The sequence below is a fragment of the Cyphellophora attinorum genome (genome assembly GCF_001299255.1).
Source record: "Cyphellophora attinorum strain CBS 131958 chromosome Unknown Contig48, whole genome shotgun sequence".
In the NCBI taxonomy this organism is placed as follows: Eukaryota; Fungi; Ascomycota; class Eurotiomycetes; order Chaetothyriales; family Cyphellophoraceae; genus Cyphellophora; species Cyphellophora attinorum.
This window is the reverse complement of record NW_017253276.1, coordinates 92460-113600: the sequence shown is the minus strand read 5'-3', so window position 1 is coordinate 113600 and position 21141 is coordinate 92460. Positions and strand designations below refer to the sequence as shown.

The 21141-nt window shown below is 53.6% G+C and overlaps 8 protein-coding genes across 8 annotated transcripts; 2 read left to right on the top strand and 6 right to left on the bottom strand.

Annotated features, from left to right (window-relative positions):
• Positions 1-2: 2 nt before the first annotated feature.
• Positions 3-940, bottom strand: AB675_2274 (2-hydroxyacyl-CoA lyase 1; the record flags this gene model as incomplete). Its single annotated transcript, XM_018142231.1, has 2 exons — positions 3-83; positions 176-940. The coding sequence occupies 2 exons, from the start codon at positions 938-940 to the stop codon at positions 3-5; spliced, it is 846 nt and encodes a 281-aa protein (XP_017994850.1).
• Positions 941-1029: 89 nt separating this feature from the next.
• On the bottom strand, positions 1030-2269 carry AB675_2273 (putative 2-hydroxyacyl-CoA lyase; the record flags this gene model as incomplete). The annotated part of the gene is made up of 2 exons (XM_018142230.1): positions 1030-1968; positions 2024-2269. The coding sequence occupies 2 exons, from the start codon at positions 2267-2269 to the stop codon at positions 1030-1032; spliced, it is 1185 nt and encodes a 394-aa protein (XP_017994843.1).
• A 738-nt stretch (positions 2270-3007) lies between these two features.
• Positions 3008-4886, bottom strand: AB675_2272 (putative acyl-CoA synthetase YngI; the record flags this gene model as incomplete). Its single annotated transcript, XM_018142229.1, has 4 exons — positions 3008-4068; positions 4155-4412; positions 4468-4561; positions 4614-4886. 4 exons carry the CDS (start codon positions 4884-4886, stop codon positions 3008-3010), a joined length of 1686 nt encoding a protein of 561 aa, XP_017994837.1.
• A 308-nt stretch (positions 4887-5194) lies between these two features.
• AB675_2271 (uncharacterized protein) lies at positions 5195-6021 on the top strand (the record flags this gene model as incomplete). The annotated part of the gene is made up of 3 exons (XM_018142228.1): positions 5195-5494; positions 5547-5676; positions 5723-6021. 3 exons carry the CDS (start codon positions 5195-5197, stop codon positions 6019-6021), a joined length of 729 nt encoding a protein of 242 aa, XP_017994832.1.
• A 96-nt stretch (positions 6022-6117) lies between these two features.
• On the bottom strand, positions 6118-8169 carry AB675_2270 (L-sorbose 1-dehydrogenase; the record flags this gene model as incomplete). Its single annotated transcript, XM_018142227.1, has 7 exons — positions 6118-6649; positions 6697-7399; positions 7491-7608; positions 7655-7851; positions 7899-7918; positions 7968-8087; positions 8138-8169. 7 exons carry the CDS (start codon positions 8167-8169, stop codon positions 6118-6120), a joined length of 1722 nt encoding a protein of 573 aa, XP_017994824.1.
• Positions 8170-9114: 945 nt separating this feature from the next.
• AB675_2269 (uncharacterized protein) lies at positions 9115-10466 on the bottom strand (the record flags this gene model as incomplete). Its single annotated transcript, XM_018142225.1, has 3 exons — positions 9115-9729; positions 9774-10153; positions 10208-10466. 3 exons carry the CDS (start codon positions 10464-10466, stop codon positions 9115-9117), a joined length of 1254 nt encoding a protein of 417 aa, XP_017994849.1.
• A 783-nt stretch (positions 10467-11249) lies between these two features.
• Positions 11250-17908, top strand: AB675_2268 (Isoleucine--tRNA ligase, cytoplasmic; the record flags this gene model as incomplete). The annotated part of the gene is made up of 5 exons (XM_018142224.1): positions 11250-11891; positions 11999-14201; positions 14757-15866; positions 15940-16076; positions 16124-17908. The coding sequence occupies 5 exons, from the start codon at positions 11250-11252 to the stop codon at positions 17906-17908; spliced, it is 5877 nt and encodes a 1958-aa protein (XP_017994856.1).
• Positions 17909-18730: 822 nt separating this feature from the next.
• On the bottom strand, positions 18731-20293 carry AB675_2267 (uncharacterized protein; the record flags this gene model as incomplete). Its single annotated transcript, XM_018142223.1, has 1 exon — positions 18731-20293. The coding sequence occupies one exon, from the start codon at positions 20291-20293 to the stop codon at positions 18731-18733; it is 1563 nt and encodes a 520-aa protein (XP_017994862.1).
• Between the last annotated feature and the right edge of the window lie 848 nt (positions 20294-21141).

Below are 21141 nucleotides of genomic sequence, written 5' to 3'. Positions count from 1 at the left end.
GTTTACAGCTTCGATTCTTTCTTGCCTCCCGTGACGCCTCCCTTCTCCGAACCCGGCGGCGCCATATCGAGCCACGAGAAATCCTGAAAGTCTTGTCAGCTCCATTGGGCGGACCGCATCGTTCTTTGGCGCTACCATAAAGCAAAAGAAAACAGGACAAGTTAGCACGACTCACCATGACCAGGTCCTTGGTAGTATCAACCAAGACATTAACCACCACCGGCCCCTCCTCCACCGTCCAAGCCTTTCTGACCGCTTCCTGCAACTCCTTAGGTGTTCGCGCCACAGTGCCCCACGCCTTCCCATCTCCTCCCAGCTCGGCTATCCTCTGATATTCTGTCTCGAACCCCAACCCAGTTGCACTCAGTCCCTGCGGCGCAGCAGGTGTGCCTTTAACACTCATGTCCTGCAGCTTGGTCCAGTCAGACCGCGAGTCCGCGTCGCCGCGGTACAGACCGGAGTTGTTGATGATGAGAATCAGGATGGGCATCCGATAGCGGATCATCGTCTCTACTTCTGCCATGCTGAAGCCAAAGGCGGAGTCGCCTTCGATGGCAATGATCTTCTTCTTCCGTGCTGATGCACTGGATGCAGAGGTGCCCGATGCACCGCCGTATGGTGTTGGTTGGGCAGTCGCGCCAGCTGTGACTGTCCCATCAGTCTTGGGTGCATGTGATGTTGATGTGCCGGAGGCGCCCCCATATGGTGATGGCTGGGCTGTCGCACCGCCTTCCACTTTGCCATCGGCGGGCTTGCCTATGGTGTTGGCTCCAGCCGCACCAGCATAGGGCGTTGCTTGAGCTGTCGCGCCTCCTTGTGTTCCGCCACCGCCTATTGTTGTTCCTGGCCCATGCTCGATACCAACACCTATGCTGCCTTCCGGGTTGGAATAGTTGTATGCTGCATATGCCGCGATAGCGTAGCCCAATCCGACGCCCATGGTTGCGTACGTTCCGGCATCGAGTCGTGTCCTGGGATATTCCATCGTGAATATGCTCCTCGATATATCCATCGCATTTGCGCCCTCGCTCACATACACAACATCCCCATTCTCCTGCGGCGAAAGCTGTCCACTTCCTTCTTGATGATTTGGAAGGCGTGTTCGTAAGTCATGGGCACCTTGCTGCTCTCCGCCTTCTTCCTCGCCTTCGCTTCATTTCTGCCTTTCGTCTCCTTAAGCGCCTGCCAATACTTGCCCTTTTGTGCCGCATCGTATTGCCAGCCGCCACTTAGTGCTTGCAGCAGCTGTTCGCAGACCAGGCCAACGTCACCGAGAAGGCTGAGCGAGGGATCGTGCCCGTTCTTGCCGAGCTCGTCGGCGGAGAGGTCGACTTGGATAATCTTGACGTTCGGTGCCCACTTTGGTGGCAGGCCAAATGATAGTATCCAGTTCAATCGAGCACCAAGCAGGAGAACCACGTCGGCATGCTTCAGTGCCGTGGAGCGAGCAGCAGAGATGTTGAGTGGGGAAGAGTCAGGGAGGATGCCCTTGCCCATCGGCGTGGGTAGGAATGGTATTCGCGTCCTCTCGACGAATTCTCTGATCGGTCCTTCCGCCCTCCCGTAAGCTGCACCTTTACCAACCACCACTAGAGGCGATTTCGCGCCCATCAGTGCTTCTACAGCTCTCCTCACGCCGACCTGATCAGCCATGCCCCTTGGCACTTCTTCAATCCTCCTCAGACGCTTCGCCTTGCCTCCATCTAATTCCTTGAACGTCCCCAGGATCAGATTCGCTGGTAGGTCCACGAAAGTCGGTCCGGGTCTGCCGAAGAATGCCGCTCGGTATGCATCCCGAATAAAGTCTGGAATCATGTGTGGGTAAGGTGGGCGAAGCGCAAGCTTGCAGTGAGGTGAGACGAGGTTGATAGCGTCCATTTCCTGGAAGGCGGCTTTGTTGGCATTGTGTGTTTCCGCACTCCCGGCGAGAATCAGTATTGGCCAGGCATTGGCTGCGGCGTGCGGAATCTTGCTGCGTCAGTCTGTGGCACAGTGAATGCTGCCTCGCATGGGCTTGACATACCCCAGCCATCGTGTTCAAGACGCCCGGTCCGCCGACGCAGACCACGACACCAGGTCTTGCCGTCAGATACCCATATGCACTAGCTGCGAGTACAGCGGCTTGCTCGTTTCGAAAGCTGATGAAGTTGATGCCCAGGTTCATCGCCTCTTGAGCGATGTCGATCACTGGGAGGCCAGGCAGACCAAACAGTACCTGCACGCCCAGGTCTCTCAAGGCCTGAGCTATCAGCGCGGCGCCGTAGACCATGTTGCCGGTTGCTTCGAGTGTTGTCGTTGATCTGGGTGGATTGGATTCGGAGGTTGTAGACGAGCAGAGATGGACGTTACACGCAATGTGCACGGGTTGTTCCTGTTCTCACCTACATGTGCGTTCGTTGGGCTGCTGATAAGTATGTGCTGTCGATCTCTACCGCTGTCATCGAATGTTGAGCAAGTATAGGTGATGGTCATCTCACCCGTAGAATGCCCAATGGCAAGCCAGGCACTGTGACGTCGCCGCTCACCTCGCTACACCAATCTTGGCTACGCGCTTACTCCAAGCGATTTCCTGGGGTAGGCCCAGACGCTAGGGGTCACGGTGGTCTGTGCGGGGTGTCGGGCGGTCCTTCCAGGCATGCCCCCCGCAAACTTCGCGCCCAGAGCCGAGGATAATTCCTTCCAGCCATCGTCTGAACCGTCGCTTTGATCGACCGATGATCATGCAGAAGCTTTCATGCGAGGACCTCGAAGTGAACAGGCCGTTGTGCGTCAATCGAAGTTGCAGATCGTTGGCCACGAGTGCTTGGAATCGGGTCAACGGGAGCTTGATCGAAAGCGGTTTCTCGAATCTCGGAAGTGAGGAATCTCGAAATGTATGGCTGTGCTCGAAGGCAAGAAGACGCCTGGAAGAGTATGCCAGTCGTGCATGAACTGAACCAAGAGGACCAGAACACAGTGGGAGCGCACCAAATGGGCACGACCTGGGATTTGACAAGCGTCGTATACATCACAATTTCGCCTTCTCCTTCTTCCCATCTTTCTTGATGAGCTTCTCCTCAACCAGCTTCCTCAGCTCCGGCTTGCTAACCTTCCCGCTCATCGTCTTTGGCCACTCCTCGGGCACATCCCCGTCCCCGAGCCACCAGATCCATGTTGGCGCCTTGAAGTAAGCCAGTTCGTCCTTCACCCATTTCTTGATCTCGTCGTCCGAAGGCTTGTCCCTGCCCTCCTTGAGCTCCAGAAATGCTCCCACTGCCTCCCCATACTTGTCATCCGGTACGCCAACAATACTTGCCTGTGCGATCGCTTCCATATCATTCAGCCGCTGCTCGATCTCCAGGGGCGCGATGTTCTCGCCGCCTCGAATGATCAGATCTTTGATGCGGCCCGTGAAGACCAAATAGCCATCTGCATCAAGCACTCCCTCGTCGCCTGTGTGCATCCAAGGACGCAGCGTTTGGGATCCTCGACCTTCCACGCCGCCTACGCCGCCTTCTTCTAGATCTTCATCGTGATAGCGTAGTGCCTCTTCGGTCTTTTCTTTATTGCCGATATACTCAGCCATCTGCCCATAGCCACTAACAACAATCTCGCCTCGTTCGCCCCATGGTAGAGTCTTGGTGCCGTTCGGCTCCACGATCTTGAGAATGAAATGTGGGAATAGCCGGCCAGTGGTGTGGATGCGCTTGTCCCATGGGTCCGTCTCATGCATCATGGTCACGAAGGAGGAGAGCTCTGTCATGCCCCAGCAGGTGTAGATTCGTGGAATCTCAAATTCCTTCATGACTCTGCGCAGGAATTCGGGTGGCATAGGTGAACCAGCGACGATGCCAAACTTCAGTGAGGACTTATTCGTTGATTTGAATGCTTTGGCAGACATCTCTGTTATGAACATCGTGTTCACGCCGTACAGGGCAGTGCATTTGTACTTCTCGATGCAAAGAAGTGCTGCTGTTGGGTCAAAGAGCTCCGAGGGAAAGACGAGTGATGAGCCGCATACTGTGCTCGTGCTAATGGCGACTATCATCCGAATGAGTGGAATAGGGGTACGGGACAGCAGATTCGGTCCTGGTCCGTGAGTCGTGTCTGCAACCAGATATTGCGGCCACAATTCATGATGTTGTAATGAGATAGTGAAACGGATTTCGGCAAACCAGTACTGCCAGATGTGAACTGGATGTTGACCATATCATGTGCCGAGATACTAGGATCGTCAGACCAGGAGCCTGCTGGTTTCGACTTCAAGAACGTTTCGTAGTTCTCGAATTTCAATGAAGACGATTGGTGCTTCTTGAAGATGTCGTCGAACAGTATGAAATGCTTGAGACTGGCTACAGAGTCCTGGGCTTTTCGTAATGCTTTGTTGTAGTCATACCGAGCGAAGCCAGGTGGTGCGAATATCATAATTGGTTCTGCGGCCGCATCAGCCTTGCGAAGCCTCTGTGCATCCAGTACGCATCTACTTACCGATCGACTTAATCAGTTGTACCAACTCAGAATCAGTGTATGCATAGTTGAATAAGATGAGGGCTGCTCCAAGTCTCGCCGTCGCAAAGAAGACCTTCCCCTAGTCAGTGCTCCTGTTCCTGGTGAGCATGACCATGAACGCCTACCTCGAGATACTCGATCCTGGTTCCCGAGATGATCCCAACTTTGCTTCCCTTCCGGATGCCAGCACCCTTCATGGCCTTGGCCAAGCTGATGCTCCTGTCACACAGCTCCTTATAGTCGATCGTCCGCCCTTGGACATGCGAGATGACTGCTGGACTCTGCGGCCTGGTCTTTGCATGATGGTCGAGGAGTTGCCCGAATGTGAGTGTCAATGTAACTGGAGCTCGGGGACCATACACGACGGATGGTCGACGTTTCTCTGTCTCGGCAGCCATGTTACGCGCGACACCGCTCAAGTCGCGAGTCTCACCTGGGCACCAAGATTGTCGGGTGACTACCTGATATCCAGCAGTGACACCCAGGGTCCCTTTGAACGAACGAGGTCTGAATTCCGGGGTATGGGGTAAGCTTGCTAGTACTGCCTAAGCGAAACCTGGGGCAATCGTCATCGACCAACTCAAATGCTTCAAGTGGCCTGTCTAGCGGGCGATCTCCCCATCGCTACCTGCCTATACACAACAACTCAAATACGGGCGCTCGTTCTGAACACCTCACTGCACAAGCAGCAAAGACCATACCATAGATGGCCACGAAGAACAAAGTGTATGTTGCAGGAGTTGGACTCTCGCCTTCAACAGAACGGTCTGGTCCTTTCGTTCTCTCCGCTGCGGTCAAGGCGCTGCTAGACGCCGGTGTTACATACGATCATGTGTCGAAGTCCTTAGTATCGAAGGATGTTACGGGTGGCAAAAGCACGTTTGCGGCCTTCAACGACGACAGGGTGATTGTAGACCTTGTTGCGAATAGGTCGTTGCTCGGGCATGGAATCGATGAAATTAGCGGAGCGAGATCGCAATGTGTGCTGATTGCTGGAGTTGACAAGGTGTGTCGTCTCAGGTCTTACGCCAAATTGACGTGCTAATTTGGATATACAGGAGGAGGCAGTCGCTTTTGTGCTGGTTTCCGAAGATTTCCTGATGCGCTGGCCTTACCTCAAGGACTCTTCGATGCTAGTGTCTAAGGTCGGGAGGAGCGATGGATCACTGTCCCAGGCTGTGAGGAAAGGTAGGAAAGCGAAATTTGTTCGTCGGCATCGCTAAGTCATGTACAGTGTGGAGACTGAGAGGCTGGGGATCGGTCAAGGGAGCATCACCTCGTGGAGAGAGCTCAATCGAATTGGCCCGTGCTGATGGCCAATCTACGCCGAAGTGGAAAGACGTGGAATGCAAGCTCGACGGCAAGCATCGACTGGGCTACAACCCAGCTACTGAAACCAAGCAAGTATCGCAGGAGGACCTTGAAGCCGTACAGGCAACGGGAAAGACGCAACAGAAGACCAGCGCCTTCAAGCGACGGGGCGGCGATCTGGCGATACTGACCAAGCAGCATGACTTCGTGGCGAAGCTGTGAAGCCAGTATAATGCGATTGGAGGTATAAAAGGACGGCTACTTCGTCAATGATATCAATTGAGTGACGCAGTTCCACAGATATCAGTTGAGGTACGCTCAGTGAGTCTTGATACCATTCGCCTTTGCGATCATCTCCGCTGCAATCTCGCCGATGCCATAAGCCGGCATCTGCGTGTGTCCACTGTGCAACGTAGGCATCACGCTGCAGTCGACAACTCTCAAGCCCTTCACGCCATAAACGAATAGATTCTGATCGACGACAGCGTTCTCATCCTCTCGCTTGCCCATCTTACAGGTCCCGCCGGGATGGTACGAAGTCGAAGCATACTTCTGCACGAATGGCTGCCAATCCTCGTTTGTCTTGTTCAGATGATGAGTTGCGCCAGGAGGCCAAGCACCCTTGATCTTGTCACGTGTGCCAGCCCCGGTCATGACAAGCTCGTTGGCGAAGCGGACGCCTTCGGACATCATAAGCAGATCGCGACGATCGTCGAGGTACTTGTGGTCGACAATCGGATTTTCGAGAGGGTCAGTGCTGTTGAGCTTGACTGATCCACGAGAGCAGAGACCGCACAGGAAGCAGCACATGGCGAAAGCGTACTGGCCCTCTTTGGGGAAGTCGGTGTACCTGGTGGACCGTTAGCGGAATGAAGGACAAAATGGCGCACGACCTACTCGGGAGGTCCTCCATAGCACACAGTGTGGAAGAATTCCAGATTCGGCTGACTCTCGGTCAGCTCCATAGGGTCACGATGTGGCTTCCGAGCAAAGCTGCGCCACTCAGCATTGTCTCGCATCAGACGGTCGTCTAATCTGGCGAATGCGAATGAGCCGAAGGGAAACGTTGCGAGCCAACCAGACTTCTTCTCCTTCCACTCTCTGATCCCATTCTCCATGGCATTCGGATCGTGATTGACCCTGGGGTCATCGGTCAGGCCGGGCTGATTGAGTTCGTAGTAGATGAAGATGAGCTGATGGTCCTGTAAGTTCTTGCCGACACCTGGCAGGTCGCTGATGCATTTGATGCCAAGGGCCTCTAGATCGGCCTTAGGACCTATGCCAGACCGCATCAATGTTGCGGGGCTGCCATAGGTGCCGCAGGCCAGGATGACTTCGTTTCGAGCGTGCGCCTTAAACTTGTTACCTTTCTCGTCAACATACTCAACTCCTTTTGCCGTTCCGTTGTCGATTATGACCTTGTCGACAATGGAGTGGCACTTGATAGTGACGTTGTTTCGTTTATGATCTTTAGTGATGTAATCTGCTGCCGTAGTTCTGTTGCCCTGCCAAGTCGTACGCATTGCATGCCCACAACCGTTGGCTGTCTCGCCGTTGCTGAACATGTCTGGTCGGTACGGCAATCCTTTAGATTGATAATCTAGTGCACCGATCAGACCGAACATGTACCGGGAAGGACTAGAGCCGGGAGATCGGTGTCTCGCCCGCTTCAGGTTCATTAAAATACGTACTCTCGAGGAAAAGATCTCCCAGAGCACCACAGGGGGCTGGCTCAATATGCAATGGTCCGTCATGTCCATGAGCTTCCTTATCGTGCTGGAACCACTTTTGCGGATGAAATGTCTCGGCCTGTACCGTCGTTAGCAAGTGATTATGTCGTATGGAGCAGACATACCTTCTTCATAGCTCTGAACATCTCATCGCCACTCCATTCTGGGAAGCCCCAGTCGTCGTAGTCTTGCTTGACACCTCGGACGCATATGGTCCCGTTGCAACCAGAGCTGCCTCCCAAGAATCGCCCGCGTGGTACATGGCATTTGCGACCGTTAAGACCACCTTGCGGCGTGGTCATGATGTTCCAGTCAGTCTCACCTAGGCATTGTATCAGTAGCTATCCCGTATAAAGCGCTTGGCAATACCTTTGTGGTTCTGTGTCCAGCTACAATCGATCAGCTAGGGTACCAGCGACCCGAACGGAAGTAACTCACGCGCCTGCCATATGCATGTTATCCATCTCTGCACTGTCCTGGCCTGCCTCGAGCAACAAGATCTTGACATCGGAGTTCTCTGACAAACGGCCTGCCACAACTGGCCCAGACGTTCCGCCTCTGACTTCACTTCAGTACGGGGCTCTCTTCGTAGGGCGACGACGTCTTACCCGCAGATGATGTAGTCGTACGTGTCCGTCATTGTCGCGCTTCGACGTGGTGTATTTGGTCGAATATTGAGGGTAGCAAAGGTATCTGTGTTCTTTGCAAGGGAGTTGTTGGGTGGCAGCACGTAGAAGAGACCCTGAGTCGTTTACATCTGCTGATTCACACACACTTTTCGCAAAAGTCCAGCATGACGGCGGCTAGATCCCGGTGCCATACTGAATCCTGTCCAGGAAGCATTGCGTAGGCTTCGACCCTGGCCTATGGATCTTACCCCAGATTTGCGCATTTATGCGGGGTTGAGTGGGATCTCTTCGCAGCGGTTCAAGGGACGCGAGCACCTATGAGAGCTCGAATGCTGTGCCGCTGATGGTTTCTTTGGTGTCCTTGAGGAAGGGCTGCTGCGGGGGAGGACATGGCTGGCGACTCAGAAGCGACGGTTAGAGCTTGTCGGAGGTGGTCATCGACACTCAGCTCGAAACTTCGCACACGGACATTGCTCTTACCTGATAGCACGATCTTCGATCTCGGAACTGTAGGTAGGGATCTGCGCACGACACTTCGAGAAGCGGGCGACGATCTCAGACGTCGAGTCAACGCGAGAGTATCGATGCAAATTGACTTGAGCAGCAAGGATTTCGAGAGCAGACAATTCTCAATCCCAAATGCATAATCCGAAACAGACGAGCATCACGTGATCGCTTGCTGTGCCCATCTGTCGAGCACGGAGGAACAGCCAGCCAAGCGACATGGACACGTCGCGCGAAGCGTGTACGTTCCCGACACCCTCGCCAATGGCCAAAGTTGCAACAGTATCGCCCAATCTACTTCACCTCCACCCTGAAGCTGCAGCCTCTGCGGAAGTCGTCAGCCCGTGTCCGCCGCTCATCATGAGCTTGGACGCGAGATGGTATTGTCTTGGTTTGTGATGTGGCAGTAGCTCTAGCAGCTCCATTCGTAGCCCACGCTGCTTCGACGTCTCTCAAGACTCTGTGCGACGCAAATCATTGTATCCTTTCACATCTCTTGGGGTTTCTGGTCGATCGTCAAGAAGCCAGAATAGCAGCTGGGATTTCGCTGCGGCCATGAGTGGCGGAGATCCGAGCCTGAGGAGGTGTATCATATCTATCACCTGCCAGACATCAAGCTGAGTACGCTTGAACGAAGGACCCATGTAGTCGATACACATGAGGCTGATGCACAGCATTCCTGTCACGGCAACCCCTGCACCTAGCTCGGGAGTACTACAGGTAGGCTTTCTGCGCTGAAAACACTGGATGATGAGCCGGAGGAAAGCGAGCGACTCAGCTGGACCAACATGCTGATGGAGCTCCAGGGCAGCCAGGTTCAGGATCAGCATGAGTCCAACGAACATCCTGATATCCACGGGCGCGGTTTCGTTGTATGGCGCCATCAAGAGTAGTCTGAGTTGAAGATGCGTGGCCTTGTGGAACTTGTCTTCTGGCATGAATCGGCCACTTTTGAAGTGCTGGAGCCGTTCGGCCTTGCCGATCTGCAGGGCCTCGAAGAACGTCGTCATTAGAACGTGAGCCGCCCGAATCTCATCGATGTTCTTGAAGTAATGCAACAGACCGACCTGTATGTACATCGGTATGCAAACAGTCCCTCGCGGATGCATACCACGCTGAGCCCCTGTGCACGGCGCAGATCGCGGACCGTTAGAGCAGCCCGCAGGTGCATTTGTGCTGTAGCCTGGCCTCCAATGCGATTCTCCACGAGGCCCGCGAAAGCTAGTCCGTACATAAGGTCTTCGGATAGACCGTTGTCGCGTTTCATCATCTCGTTCATCGCTCGGTAGACCGATTGCCGGTGGCGGAGCACCAGCGGACTGCTGGCCGGATCGTGTGTCTGTGATCGTGCTTCGCGATAAGAGACGGAGGTGAGCACCCAATTGAGCACAACGGTGTTAGCGGCCATAAGACCAAGTGTAATGTCTCGAACAGGACACAGGCGTGATTGGGCGTTCGTACCATAGAGATCTGCGGGCACGTTTGTGAGATCTGTGTTTATGCTATCAGCAGGCAGCATTCAATGAAACGTCAAGCTTTACTTACATTTGTGCAAGCGATTTCGATCGTCTCGCGTCAGATCTGTGCAAGTGACGACGAACGGGTCCAGGAGACCGCTTTCGGGGGTTTTGAACAGTTTCGCACGCTTCGAGCTCGAATATTGTTGTTCGTCTCGTTCCCGCTCAACTTGTCTCTGATTCGAGACACGTGCACTGTGTCGTCTTGCGTCGAATCGCCATACCTGCGGGTCGTCGTGATGACCAAGGGTAAGATTTACTGGGAGAAAATGAATCTGTGGGCTCATGGTAGTAGCCTACAACATTGGCACTTGCGACTGGACAGGGAGCCCATCCCGAAAGGGTCCTCTTTGCACTGATATAATGGACACCTCATCAATGGGACTGTAGAAGGCTCGAACCGCGCCTGCAATTCAGCACTGAAGCCGAAATGCGCAAGGCCGTTAGTCAGCTACTTGATCTGGTATCGGTCGGGACCTCAATTACATCGATCCGAGGTTGTTAGGCAGGACCTACCACAACTATCAACGGTATCTTCTTGACACTTCGATAGCTCGTACCGACACCAAGGAAATGGAACCTATCAGCTGCTGACATCTCGTACACAACCTTACTGAGCTCTAGTGTGTTTGCGTTGTCCCCTTTACCTTATTCATCAATGGACCAGAGAGGCTGGACTGACTGTCGACGGACGTAGCACAACTAGAGCAACATCGGATGCATTAGAAATAGCCATTGCTGGAGGAGGATGAGGTCCAGGAAGATGGGAGAAGCCAATATCGAAAGCGAAAGCTTAGAATTGGACCCGTGCTCGGCGAAGGAGATCACGTGATATGTTGTTAATGTCACCGTCGCTTTGGGCAGGTCCTCGACTGCGCTGTCTCTCTTGCACCGACCGTGACAGCACTACCACCATTCTGCTTGTAGGACCAGCATCGTCTCATCGTTCCACAGTCCTGTCATCGGTCAGAATGAGTGAGTTGTGAGCAGCCGCCCACGAGAGGCCCAGCGATGTTGCGCGTCCGTCCCCGAAGCCTTTGAGCGATCCAACTCTTCCCCGGCGCACCATCATGCTACGGGCTCCTGCTCGACAAACTGCCACCGAGACGATACAAACATTGAGCAGCCGACTGCAGAGTGCTACCCTCCTCGAAGACAGACGCGCTGCAATCCAAGGTCTCCGCAGTTTCGCCAAACTCTACCCTGCCTCAGTTGCCTCGGGCGGTCTTCGAGATCTTGTGGCATGTCTACGACGAGATGCAGATGACTTGGACACCATCAAAATCGTCTTGGAGACGCTGCTTGGTCTCTTCGACCCAGATGCCAATTCCGATGAGGCGTCAGAGGAGATTACGGTCTGGCTCGCCGATGAGTTTGCCTTGAAACAGGATAATGTTACTGCGTTGTTGGACCTTCTCGAGAACCACGAACTGTACCCTAGGCTATACTCGCTGCAGATACTGGGCCATGTCGCCGACGCTCGCCCAGAAAGGTCGCAGGAAGCAGTCTTCGCAGCTCCGTTAGGCGTGTCTCGAATCGTGTCGATACTCGACGATAAAAGGGAAATGGTTCGAAACGAGGCTCTCCTGTTACTCGTCAAGCTCACTCCCACGTCGGGAGAACTGCAGAAGGTTGTTGCCTTCGAAGACGCCTTCGGGCGAATATTTGCCATTATTGAGGCCGAAGGTGGACTTACCCATGGAGCCACGATTGTGCAAGACTGCCTGGCATTACTGGGAAATCTGCTGCGACTCAATACCTCCAATCAATCATACTTCGCGAAGTTGGGGGAGTCTCCCGGCTGACCAAGCTCTTGGAGGATGCTGTGGCAGAAGAGGAGAGTGCCGAAGGCGTCACAGACTGGCTGAAGCCACAGCGGGACGTCAATGTCTGGGGTATTCTGACAGTCATTCAGATGTTCGTTCCCAAAGGCGCACCCGGAACTGGTCTGAATCAGCAGACATTCTGGCAGAGCGGCATATTGACTCGCATGCTGAAATTGGCTTTCCACGACTCTTTCAGCATAAGCATTCGGTCAAAAGCGCTCGAAACGTGCGGAGATGTCATTCGTTCAAACGCAGCACTACAGGAGCGCTTTGGTGATCTACCTGTACAGCTCCTGTCCAAAACCCAGCCTCCGACCACCAATGGGCATACGACTCCGAAGCCAGGTGCAAATGCTCGCGAGCCAACACCCAAGCCGAAACCGAAGCCGGTCTTCGACGACGTCAATGTCATTGAAGCTCTTCTCGAACTGGCACTCGAAGCAGCGCCGCTTTCCACGTTTGACGTCCGCTTAGCGGCTTGTAACTGTTTCAAAGCCTTCATCGAGGGCCACAATGGCATTCGCATGCATGTCCTGCGACGAGCGATCGAGGGTCATCGCAGCGGCGACGATGCGATACCGAACATTCTCACAGTGCTGCTAGAGCCGTCCTCGTCACGAAGCAACGCAGATCCCTATCAACAGTGGATGGCAGCGGTCATTCTGATGCACTTGCTGTTTGACAATCCTGAAACGAAGGCAGTGGCATTGAAAGTGGCTGAAGGCGATGCGGACAGTGGCGAGGAAGTAGTCACGTTTGTGCAGAGCATAGCCTCCAATGTCATTGCTGGCGTGCAGCATGTCGAGGACGAGCGAGCACTCCTAGGCTGCCTGATGCTATTGTGCACCTGGCTTTTCGAGGATCCAGATGCTGTCAATGATTTGCTTGGTGAAGGTACGAATGTCCAAGGTCTCATTGCTGCCATCAAAGTCTCGAATAACACCATGCCCTTGGTGTCGAGTCTGTGCTCATTACTAATCGGCATTGTTTATGAATTCTCGAGCAAAGACTCTCCTGTCCCTCGAAAAGCCCTTCATAGCCTACTGACGGGCAGCTTGGGCCGGGAGACGTATGTCGATAGGATGACAAGACTGCGTGAAAACCCTCTGGTTCGGGATTACGAGGTTCTGCCTCAGACAGGCAACGGCGGTTTACCGGACGTCTTCTTCGACAAGGCATTCATCGACTTCCTGAAGGACAACTTCAGTCGCCTGTTGCGAGCGATTGACCGAGACCCCGGATTCGAAGTATCAGTCATGAGCAATGGTGTTCAGAAAGGGGTTTCACGAGACTTGGTCGACGGTCTTCGAGCGAATCTCGAAGAACACAAGCGGCTTCTCGAGATCGCGAACGCCGAACTGCTTCAGGCTCAACGAAAGCTGGAAGACGAAGGACTGGAACACCGTCGGACACGTGAGTCAACTACGGTCGAGCTGAATCGCATCAAGCAGATCAACCAGAGCCTGCAATCAGGACACGAAGATGAGCTCAATCAAATGCGGGCAGAACACGGACGGGAAATGAGCAATTTGAAGAGAAGCCACGACGAAGACCTGAACAAACGGCGAATCGACACGTCTGCAGCTATGGACGCCGCACAAAGGCAGCGAGATCAAGAACGCGAGAAGGCTGCTCAGCAGATCAAGGCTTTCGAGCAGCAGAATAGTCAAGCCAGGGAAAAGCTTGCCAAAGAACACGAACGCGCTCTTGAGAATGCCGCTGAAGTCCGCGAGAAGCTGATCGTCGAGCATGCTACAGAAATTAATGGGCTTCAGACCAGATTGAAGGAGGCAAGAGGTGCCAACGAGGCAGAGCTTGATGACCTGAAGCAACAAGTGGAATCCCTGCGGAAGCAGCTTGACAAGGCCGGACAAGACCACGTGCAAGATCTCCAGACTGCGAATGAGGAGTACCAGACAAAGACGTCCAACCTCAAAGCACAGCTCAAGCGGGCGGAGATTCGCGAGAAAGAAGCAATAGCAGAGACGGAGACTCTCACCAAGAAGCTGGAAGAAGCCGAGAGCTCACGCAAGGATGTGCAGACGGAACTGGACGATCTGCTTGTTGTATTCGGCGACCTCGAAGCGAAAAGGGCGGCGGATAAGGCCAAGCTCAAGGAGCTGGGACAAGGAGTCTCGGATGACGAGGACGAGGAAGACGGAGACGACGATGACGATGCGGGTGACGGCGAAGGAGGTAGCGACGTGGACTGAGCCCCATATACTGCATTGCATGCGTGGCGGTACCTAATGAGCGACTTGGATAAAAAGTGATAGAACGAGATACCCTGTACAAAAATCTAGAGCTTTCCACCGATCATGTCATCCGAGCTCTTCCTGTACTAAGACGAAAATCGACGTGTGGGCTAGTCGCGACTGCGCAGCTTCTGCGACAGTTCTGTGGTGTTCTCCTCACCAGCAGGAACCCCTGCTGATGGTAGCCTCATACCCTTGTTATTTGACTCCGCCGTGCCTGCCAAGACTCTCCGAGCCGTTTTGGCGGAACGGGCAGTTCAAAGTCATAATTCTTGCGCAGTCGCAACTGCTGTCCTGCCTCTTACACAACGGGCAACAACATGGCGGTCGACTTCTCCGCTGAAGAGAAGGCGACCCTCGCTCGCTGGCAAGAGATCGATGCTTCCAGCGGCAGGTCGAGCTTTCCAAAGGCAATCCCGCCTACACTTTTTTCGACGGTAAATTATTCCCCGCCTCCGCAGAGCACAAGACCAGTCATACTGACGACGTGCTTCAGGACCACCCTTCGCGACAGGTCTCCCTCACTATGGCCACCTGCTCGCATCCACCATCAAAGACATCATCCCACGCTACTGGTCAAGCAAAGGCTACTATGTCGAGCGGCGCTTCGGATGGGACACGCATGGCCTGCCGATCGAGTATGAGATTGACAAGAAGTTCAACATCTCCGGCCCAGCGGCGGTCAGAGAGATGGGAATAGCACAGTACAACAAGGAATGTAAAGCCATTGTCATGAGGTTCGCGTCCGAGTGGAAGACCACCATCGACCGCCTCGGTCGCTGGATCGACTTCGAAAATGACTATAAGACCATGAACCCGACCTTCATGGAGTCGGTGTGGTGGGTCTTCAAGCAGTTGTTTGACAAGGGTCAGGTCTATCGCAGCTATCGCGTCATGCCATTCTCAACCGCTCTGAGTACACCACTGAGCCAACACGAGGCGCAGTCGAACTACAAAGACGTCCAAGATCCCGCGGTCGTGGTTTCGTTTCCACTGGTCGAGGATCCAAAGACGAGTTTTCTGGCGTGGACGACGACGCCCTGGACGCTGCCGTCAAATGTTGCATTGGCTGTGCATCCCGAGTTCGAGTACATCAAGTTCGTGGACCTGGCCACAGGCAACCAGTACATTATGGTCGAGGAGTTGCTCGGCACCCTGTACAAGGATCCTAAGAAGGCAAAATTCACCATACTAGAACGCATCAAAGGCGCAGAGCTCAAGGGCAAGAAGTACGAGCCATTGTTTCCCTACTTCTACGATCAGTTCAAGGATCATGGTTTCAAGGTCCTGACCGCAACATATGTCACCAAGACCGACGGTACCGGCATTGTCCACCAAGCTCCATCATTCGGTGAAGACGATTATCGAGTAGGCCAGGAGCACGGTGTCATCAATGCCGACCGTCTACCACCCAATCCCGTTGACGAGACCGGCAAGTTCACCAAAGAGGTCGCCGACTTTGTAGGTCAACATGTCAAGGATGCGGACAAAAACATCATCAAACATCTCAAAGGCACCGGCCGTATGATCAAAGATGGCCAGCTGTTCCATTCGTATCCCTTCTGCTGGCGATCGGATACGCCACTCATCTACCGAGCCATCTCAGGTTGGTTCGTAAATATCGCAGGCACAGAAAAGGGCGAATCTATCATCCCTGCTATGCTTGACGGTATCTCAAGTCGCACTGGTCCCTGGCTTCGTCAAGGAGAAACGGTTCGGTGACTGGATCAAGAACGCTCGAGACTGGAACATCTCACGGAATCGATATTGGGGCACGCCAATACCGTTATGGGCCAACGAGGACTACTCGGAGATTGTTGCCGTAGGAGCATCGCAGAGCTACAGGAGCTCTCGGGCTCAAAGCAACCCATCACTGATCTTCATCGAGACACCGTCGACGAAATCACTATTCCTTCCAAGAAGAATCCATCCGGTCCTCCTCTAAGACGTATCGAGGAGGTCTTCGACTGCTGGTTCGAGTCAGGATCTATGCCATACGCACAATCACATTACCCTTTCGAAGACAAGGACTCCTTTCCAGACCGATTTCCCGGAGACTTCATCGCAGAAGGCCTCGACCAGACGCGAGGCTGGTTCTACACACTTGTCATCCTCGGCATCCACCTGTTTGGCAAGCTTCCCTTCAAGAACTGTGTCGTCAATGGTATCGTTCTAGCCGAAGACGGCAAGAAGATGTCGAAGCGCTTGAAGAACTATCCCGACCCCATGGAGGTCATCGAAAAATACGGCGCCGATGCCCTTCGCCTGTACATGATCAATTCGCCCGTCGTACGAGCAGAAACACTGCGCTTCAAAGAAGCCGGCGTAAAAGAGATCGTCACAAAAGTTCTGTTGCCATTATGGAACTCCTACAAATTCTTCGAAGGCCAAGTTGAGCTCCTCAAGAAACTCGAGAACCACGATTTTGTCTGGAACCCCAATTCCGAAGAGACCAACTCGAATGTTATGGACAAATGGATCCTCGCCTCGATGCAGTCCCTCCTGAAATACATCAACGAAGAAATGGCTGGCTACCGGCTCTACACAGTCGTCCCGGGTCTCCTCAAACTCATCGACGACACCACCAATTGGTACATCCGCTTCAATCGAAAGCGGCTCAAGGGTGAGCTCGGCAAAGAAGACACTCTGCATGCGCTGAACACCCTCTTCGACGTTCTCTTCACACTCGTCCGCGGTCTCGCACCCTTCACACCCTTCATCGCCGATCTGATCTACAGCAAACTACTCCCCTACATACCAAAATCAGCCTACTCCTCAAAAGACATGCGATCAGTGCACTTCCTCCCCTTCCCAGAAGTCCGCGAGTCTCTCTTCGACGAAGCCGTCGAGCGACGTGTCGCACGCATGCAGAAGGTCATCGAACTCGCCCGCCAATCACGCGACCGAGTCGCCATCGGCCTCAAAACACCACTCAAGACCCTTGTCGTCATTCACACTGATCCTCAATACCTCGACGACATCCGTAGCCTGGAAGGATACATCACCGAAGAGCTCAACATCCGCGACCTCGTCCTCAGCGCCGACGAAGACAAGTACAATGTCCAGTATTCCGTGTCCGCTGACTGGCCTGTGCTCGGAAAGAAACTGAAAAAGGATGTGCAGAAAGTGAAGAAAGCCCTTCCAGACCTCTCGTCCGCGGACTGCAAGAAGTATCTTGCTGATGGCAAAACCTCTGTGGCGGGCATCGAGCTCGTAGAAGGCGACCTCGTCGTGAAACGCGCGCTCAAGGAGTCAGAAGACTCAAAAGCTCAACTTCCGAACTCAGACAATGACGTCCTGACTATCCTCGACACAGCCATCTATCCTGAGCTCGCGCAAGAAGCACTGGCACGAGAGATCGTGCGGCGGGTGAACGATGTGCGGAAGAAGGCCGGGTTGAAGCCGACGGACGATGTCAAGATGGAGTACAGAGTCAAAGAAGATCCCGAGGGGACGGGGATCGAGAAGGCGTTCGAGGAGCAGGCGGCCTTCATCGAGAAGGCGTTGAGGCGGCCGGTGGATAAGCATGTGGTGACGGATCTGGAGCCTGAGCCGGGCAAGGAGGAGATGGCGAAGGAGAGTGTGATAATGGAGGTGGATCAGGAGGTTAATCGGGCGGTGTTTGCGCTGAGACTAGTGAGGCTCTGAGCATGCGCGGAATGATACTGTTTTGTACCAGAAGCGAGTGGCGCAGGGGAACGGTCTACGTGTGTGATGGAGATGTGCTCCGACGAAGCAAGACTCTGTGTCGCGCTGTATCACAGTGCGCTGCGCACAGAAGCTGCGACAACGGCCTCAAGGGTCGCCTAACTCCGTCGCCCAGAAAAAAGCAAGCTCAGCACACAAGGAAAACAATACGATGGAACGATACCAAGAAAACGGAAAGCGCACATGGCAATGAACGATATGCTGGTAGATAGCGCTCCGAAGGTAGACAGAAATCGAGTGATGTCCCAACAAACCCATGAGAAGGAATACACAGCATGGACGCAGAGAGAAATCCTGATCGGCAAGAGAGAATCGTGTCGGCAGGTCTCTGAGTCTACCAAAGGAAATCGATCTCAATGCCTTGGCCAACGACCGAGCCTGCTTCACTCCAATCCATCAGTGACTCGCATCTCCTGCAGCCAGCGAAAGACCCCTCTCGTTCCGCTCCTGATCGTTGGCCGGCCGGTTGGTCGTAGTAGCCAGGTAGTGCTGCACCACCGTTCAGATCTTGTGCCTTGTTCACACCCCGAACAGTCCACTAGTCCCCCCCTTCCAGTATATCTCCGACATGTTAGGCTCCTTGGGGCCCGATTTGTACCTCTAGAAGTGGCGCACTGGGACAGATGACCTTGAGCATGGACTTCAAATGCTGATCGGTCAAATCGTCCGCCATGGCTTTGCTGCACTTGCGGAGTTTTCGCATTGAACTCCATCCAAGGTGTCCTACACGGAAATATCATTGCCATACTGGCTTTGGCTTGCTCACGTTGATGATATGGCTTCTAGTTGTATCCCATCTTCTGTCATCTCATAATCGATGCTGTCGTTGTGTTCTCGAGCGTCGTAAAAGACATCACCATCGTCATCAGGATCTGGCTCCTTGGCTTCGGTATTGTCTTGAGAATCCTGATACTCAGGGCCCGAGGGGCGCAAGCCTTTCGTCGGATCCCCCGCCATACCTGTGCTCATGTTCTCAACTGGTCCGATGATCCATGATGGTCGAAATGAGGCGAGAGCAGTCTGAGAATGTCGAATTTCTTGACATATTTGAGCTGCCGCTAATCTCAAGCCTTTGGTTGACAACAGGCCCTCCTTTGATATCCGTAAGGAATCTAAGCCCTTCAGTGCCATGACGAAGTCGTTGAGAACTGTGCGGCTCTCCAACTCAAACTTGATATGTTCCAGAGCGCAAGGCCGGAACTTGATCTCTGCCAGGGGACTGGTTCGCGTGCTGTAACCAACGCTGGATATGTCATCGACGTGCCACGGACCCATAAAAGAGAAGATATGTTCGGTGCGAACCTCGATCCGCATCATGTTATCGCATGTGTCCCATACCAAGGCACAAGACTCGAGCCGCAGTGTAGGGAGTAGACCATCACCTGCGAGCTGGACTAGCCCAAAGGTCTGCATGCTGGAATGGTGACGCGACGGAAGTGCCACTGACCCCTTCCATGGCGGCACATCTGGCGGCGCCCACCATCTTGTCACTGGTCGGATCTTTGGGGAGGGAGGAGTGATTACGACGCCTGCCATTTCGCGTTGCCTGGTCTTTGCATTGGCTGGACTGTTGAAGATCCCACCAAGATGCTCGAAAGCTATCTGATTGGCGAAATGCTCGTAAGATTCTGCATTGAGCAGAGCACCCAGTGCTCCGTGACGCAGTTTTGCCAGATGCTCACATTTTGTGATGCCGTACGCTCTGTCGTCTTCAAACTCACGTACCTCTGCTATTTCCCAAGGTGTAGCGATGGACGACAGGTTTGTATCTCCGATCATATGTTCGTCCCGTAGGCCATGAGGGAGACTGGCTCGATCCAACCCACTAACAGCGAGAAACTCGTCGAAACAGAAGTAGCTAACCAGATGTACGAGTTCATGTAACAACGTGGAGTCCTGAGACTCAAAAGCCGCATTCTCAGCAGATTTTTGGTCGTTCGCGTGCTGGCTGCGGATCTCATGGAAACTGCGCAATGTCGACAGTGGCAATCCTCGAACGCCGTCATAGAAGTTGATGTTTCCCCACTCCTTACTGGTGATACAGTCGGCGATGGTGCTGGACTGCTGGGAATTAGATGCTCGGAAGATGTCGGCGATGTATAGATTCACCTCGTCTATGGGCTCTTGGTCCGTGTCCATCTCAGAGATCGCTCTGGTGAGGAATGCAGTGATGAACCTGTAGAGCTGCTTCGTCAAGAAGGCGATGGAAGGCTGATAATCGTAGGACTTGAACCACCGTTCGTATGCTGCGCGGACTTCAGGATGTCGCTTTGAGGTCTTCAGATATAGCTCAACCACCTGAAGCACCCACTGTAGATTGCGCATCATGGACCTGAAGAGTATCTTTCTTTCCCGCGACATCTCCATGCAATGGGTTTGGAGATAGTTGAGTCCCTCTTCAGCGTTGAGTGGCCGAGGCGCATCTCTTCGCTGTTGCACCAGGTGCCAGGTGGACCTCATCATGAATTCTGTTCGTAATGTTCGGACCAAGCGTAAAGCGCCGCGAAGGCGACATCGTTGTGACTACACAGTAACGTAAGATCAGAGTGTAGTGATCGCGCCGCTTGGAAGACTTGAAGTAGCAGAAACGAAATTCTTGCAAATGCGAAGTGAGTTGATCAGCGAAGCAAGTGACAAGCTCTGGACCAGGTGAAGTGCTTGGCAACAATCCGCTTTGCGATGCATCGAGTAGCATGCCAGCAGCTGGAATGACACAGTAGGTACCAACATTCTCACTGAACAGCTCGAAATGGAACACAAGCTCTCCCAGACATCTGCAGCACAGTCAGCACCGTCCGATCAGGCATAGACGTCTATTTGCTGCATGATCGACCATGCAGGCTTGTGCTTCATGTGATGGGACCGCTACAATCTGCTGCTGGTCAGTACGTGGTAAGCGAGAAATTTCGTCCGAACGAGTGAAAGCGGCAGCCAGAAGCAAGTTGTAAATTTTTCGAGGCTGTCTATCATGGTCGTTGATACACGTCAGCTGGCTGATCGAACTTCCGGAGATAGGACACCCACGCTGAGGCGTCGCAAGTGACTACTTTGTCATGGCCCTTACTTCACCCCCCTTGGCCCATTGCTCCATCCTACGTAATCTGTAGCTTCGATGCCTCGCCATATCGCGCTCATTCATCGTGACTGGAACAGTTCCCTTCGTTATCCTTCAT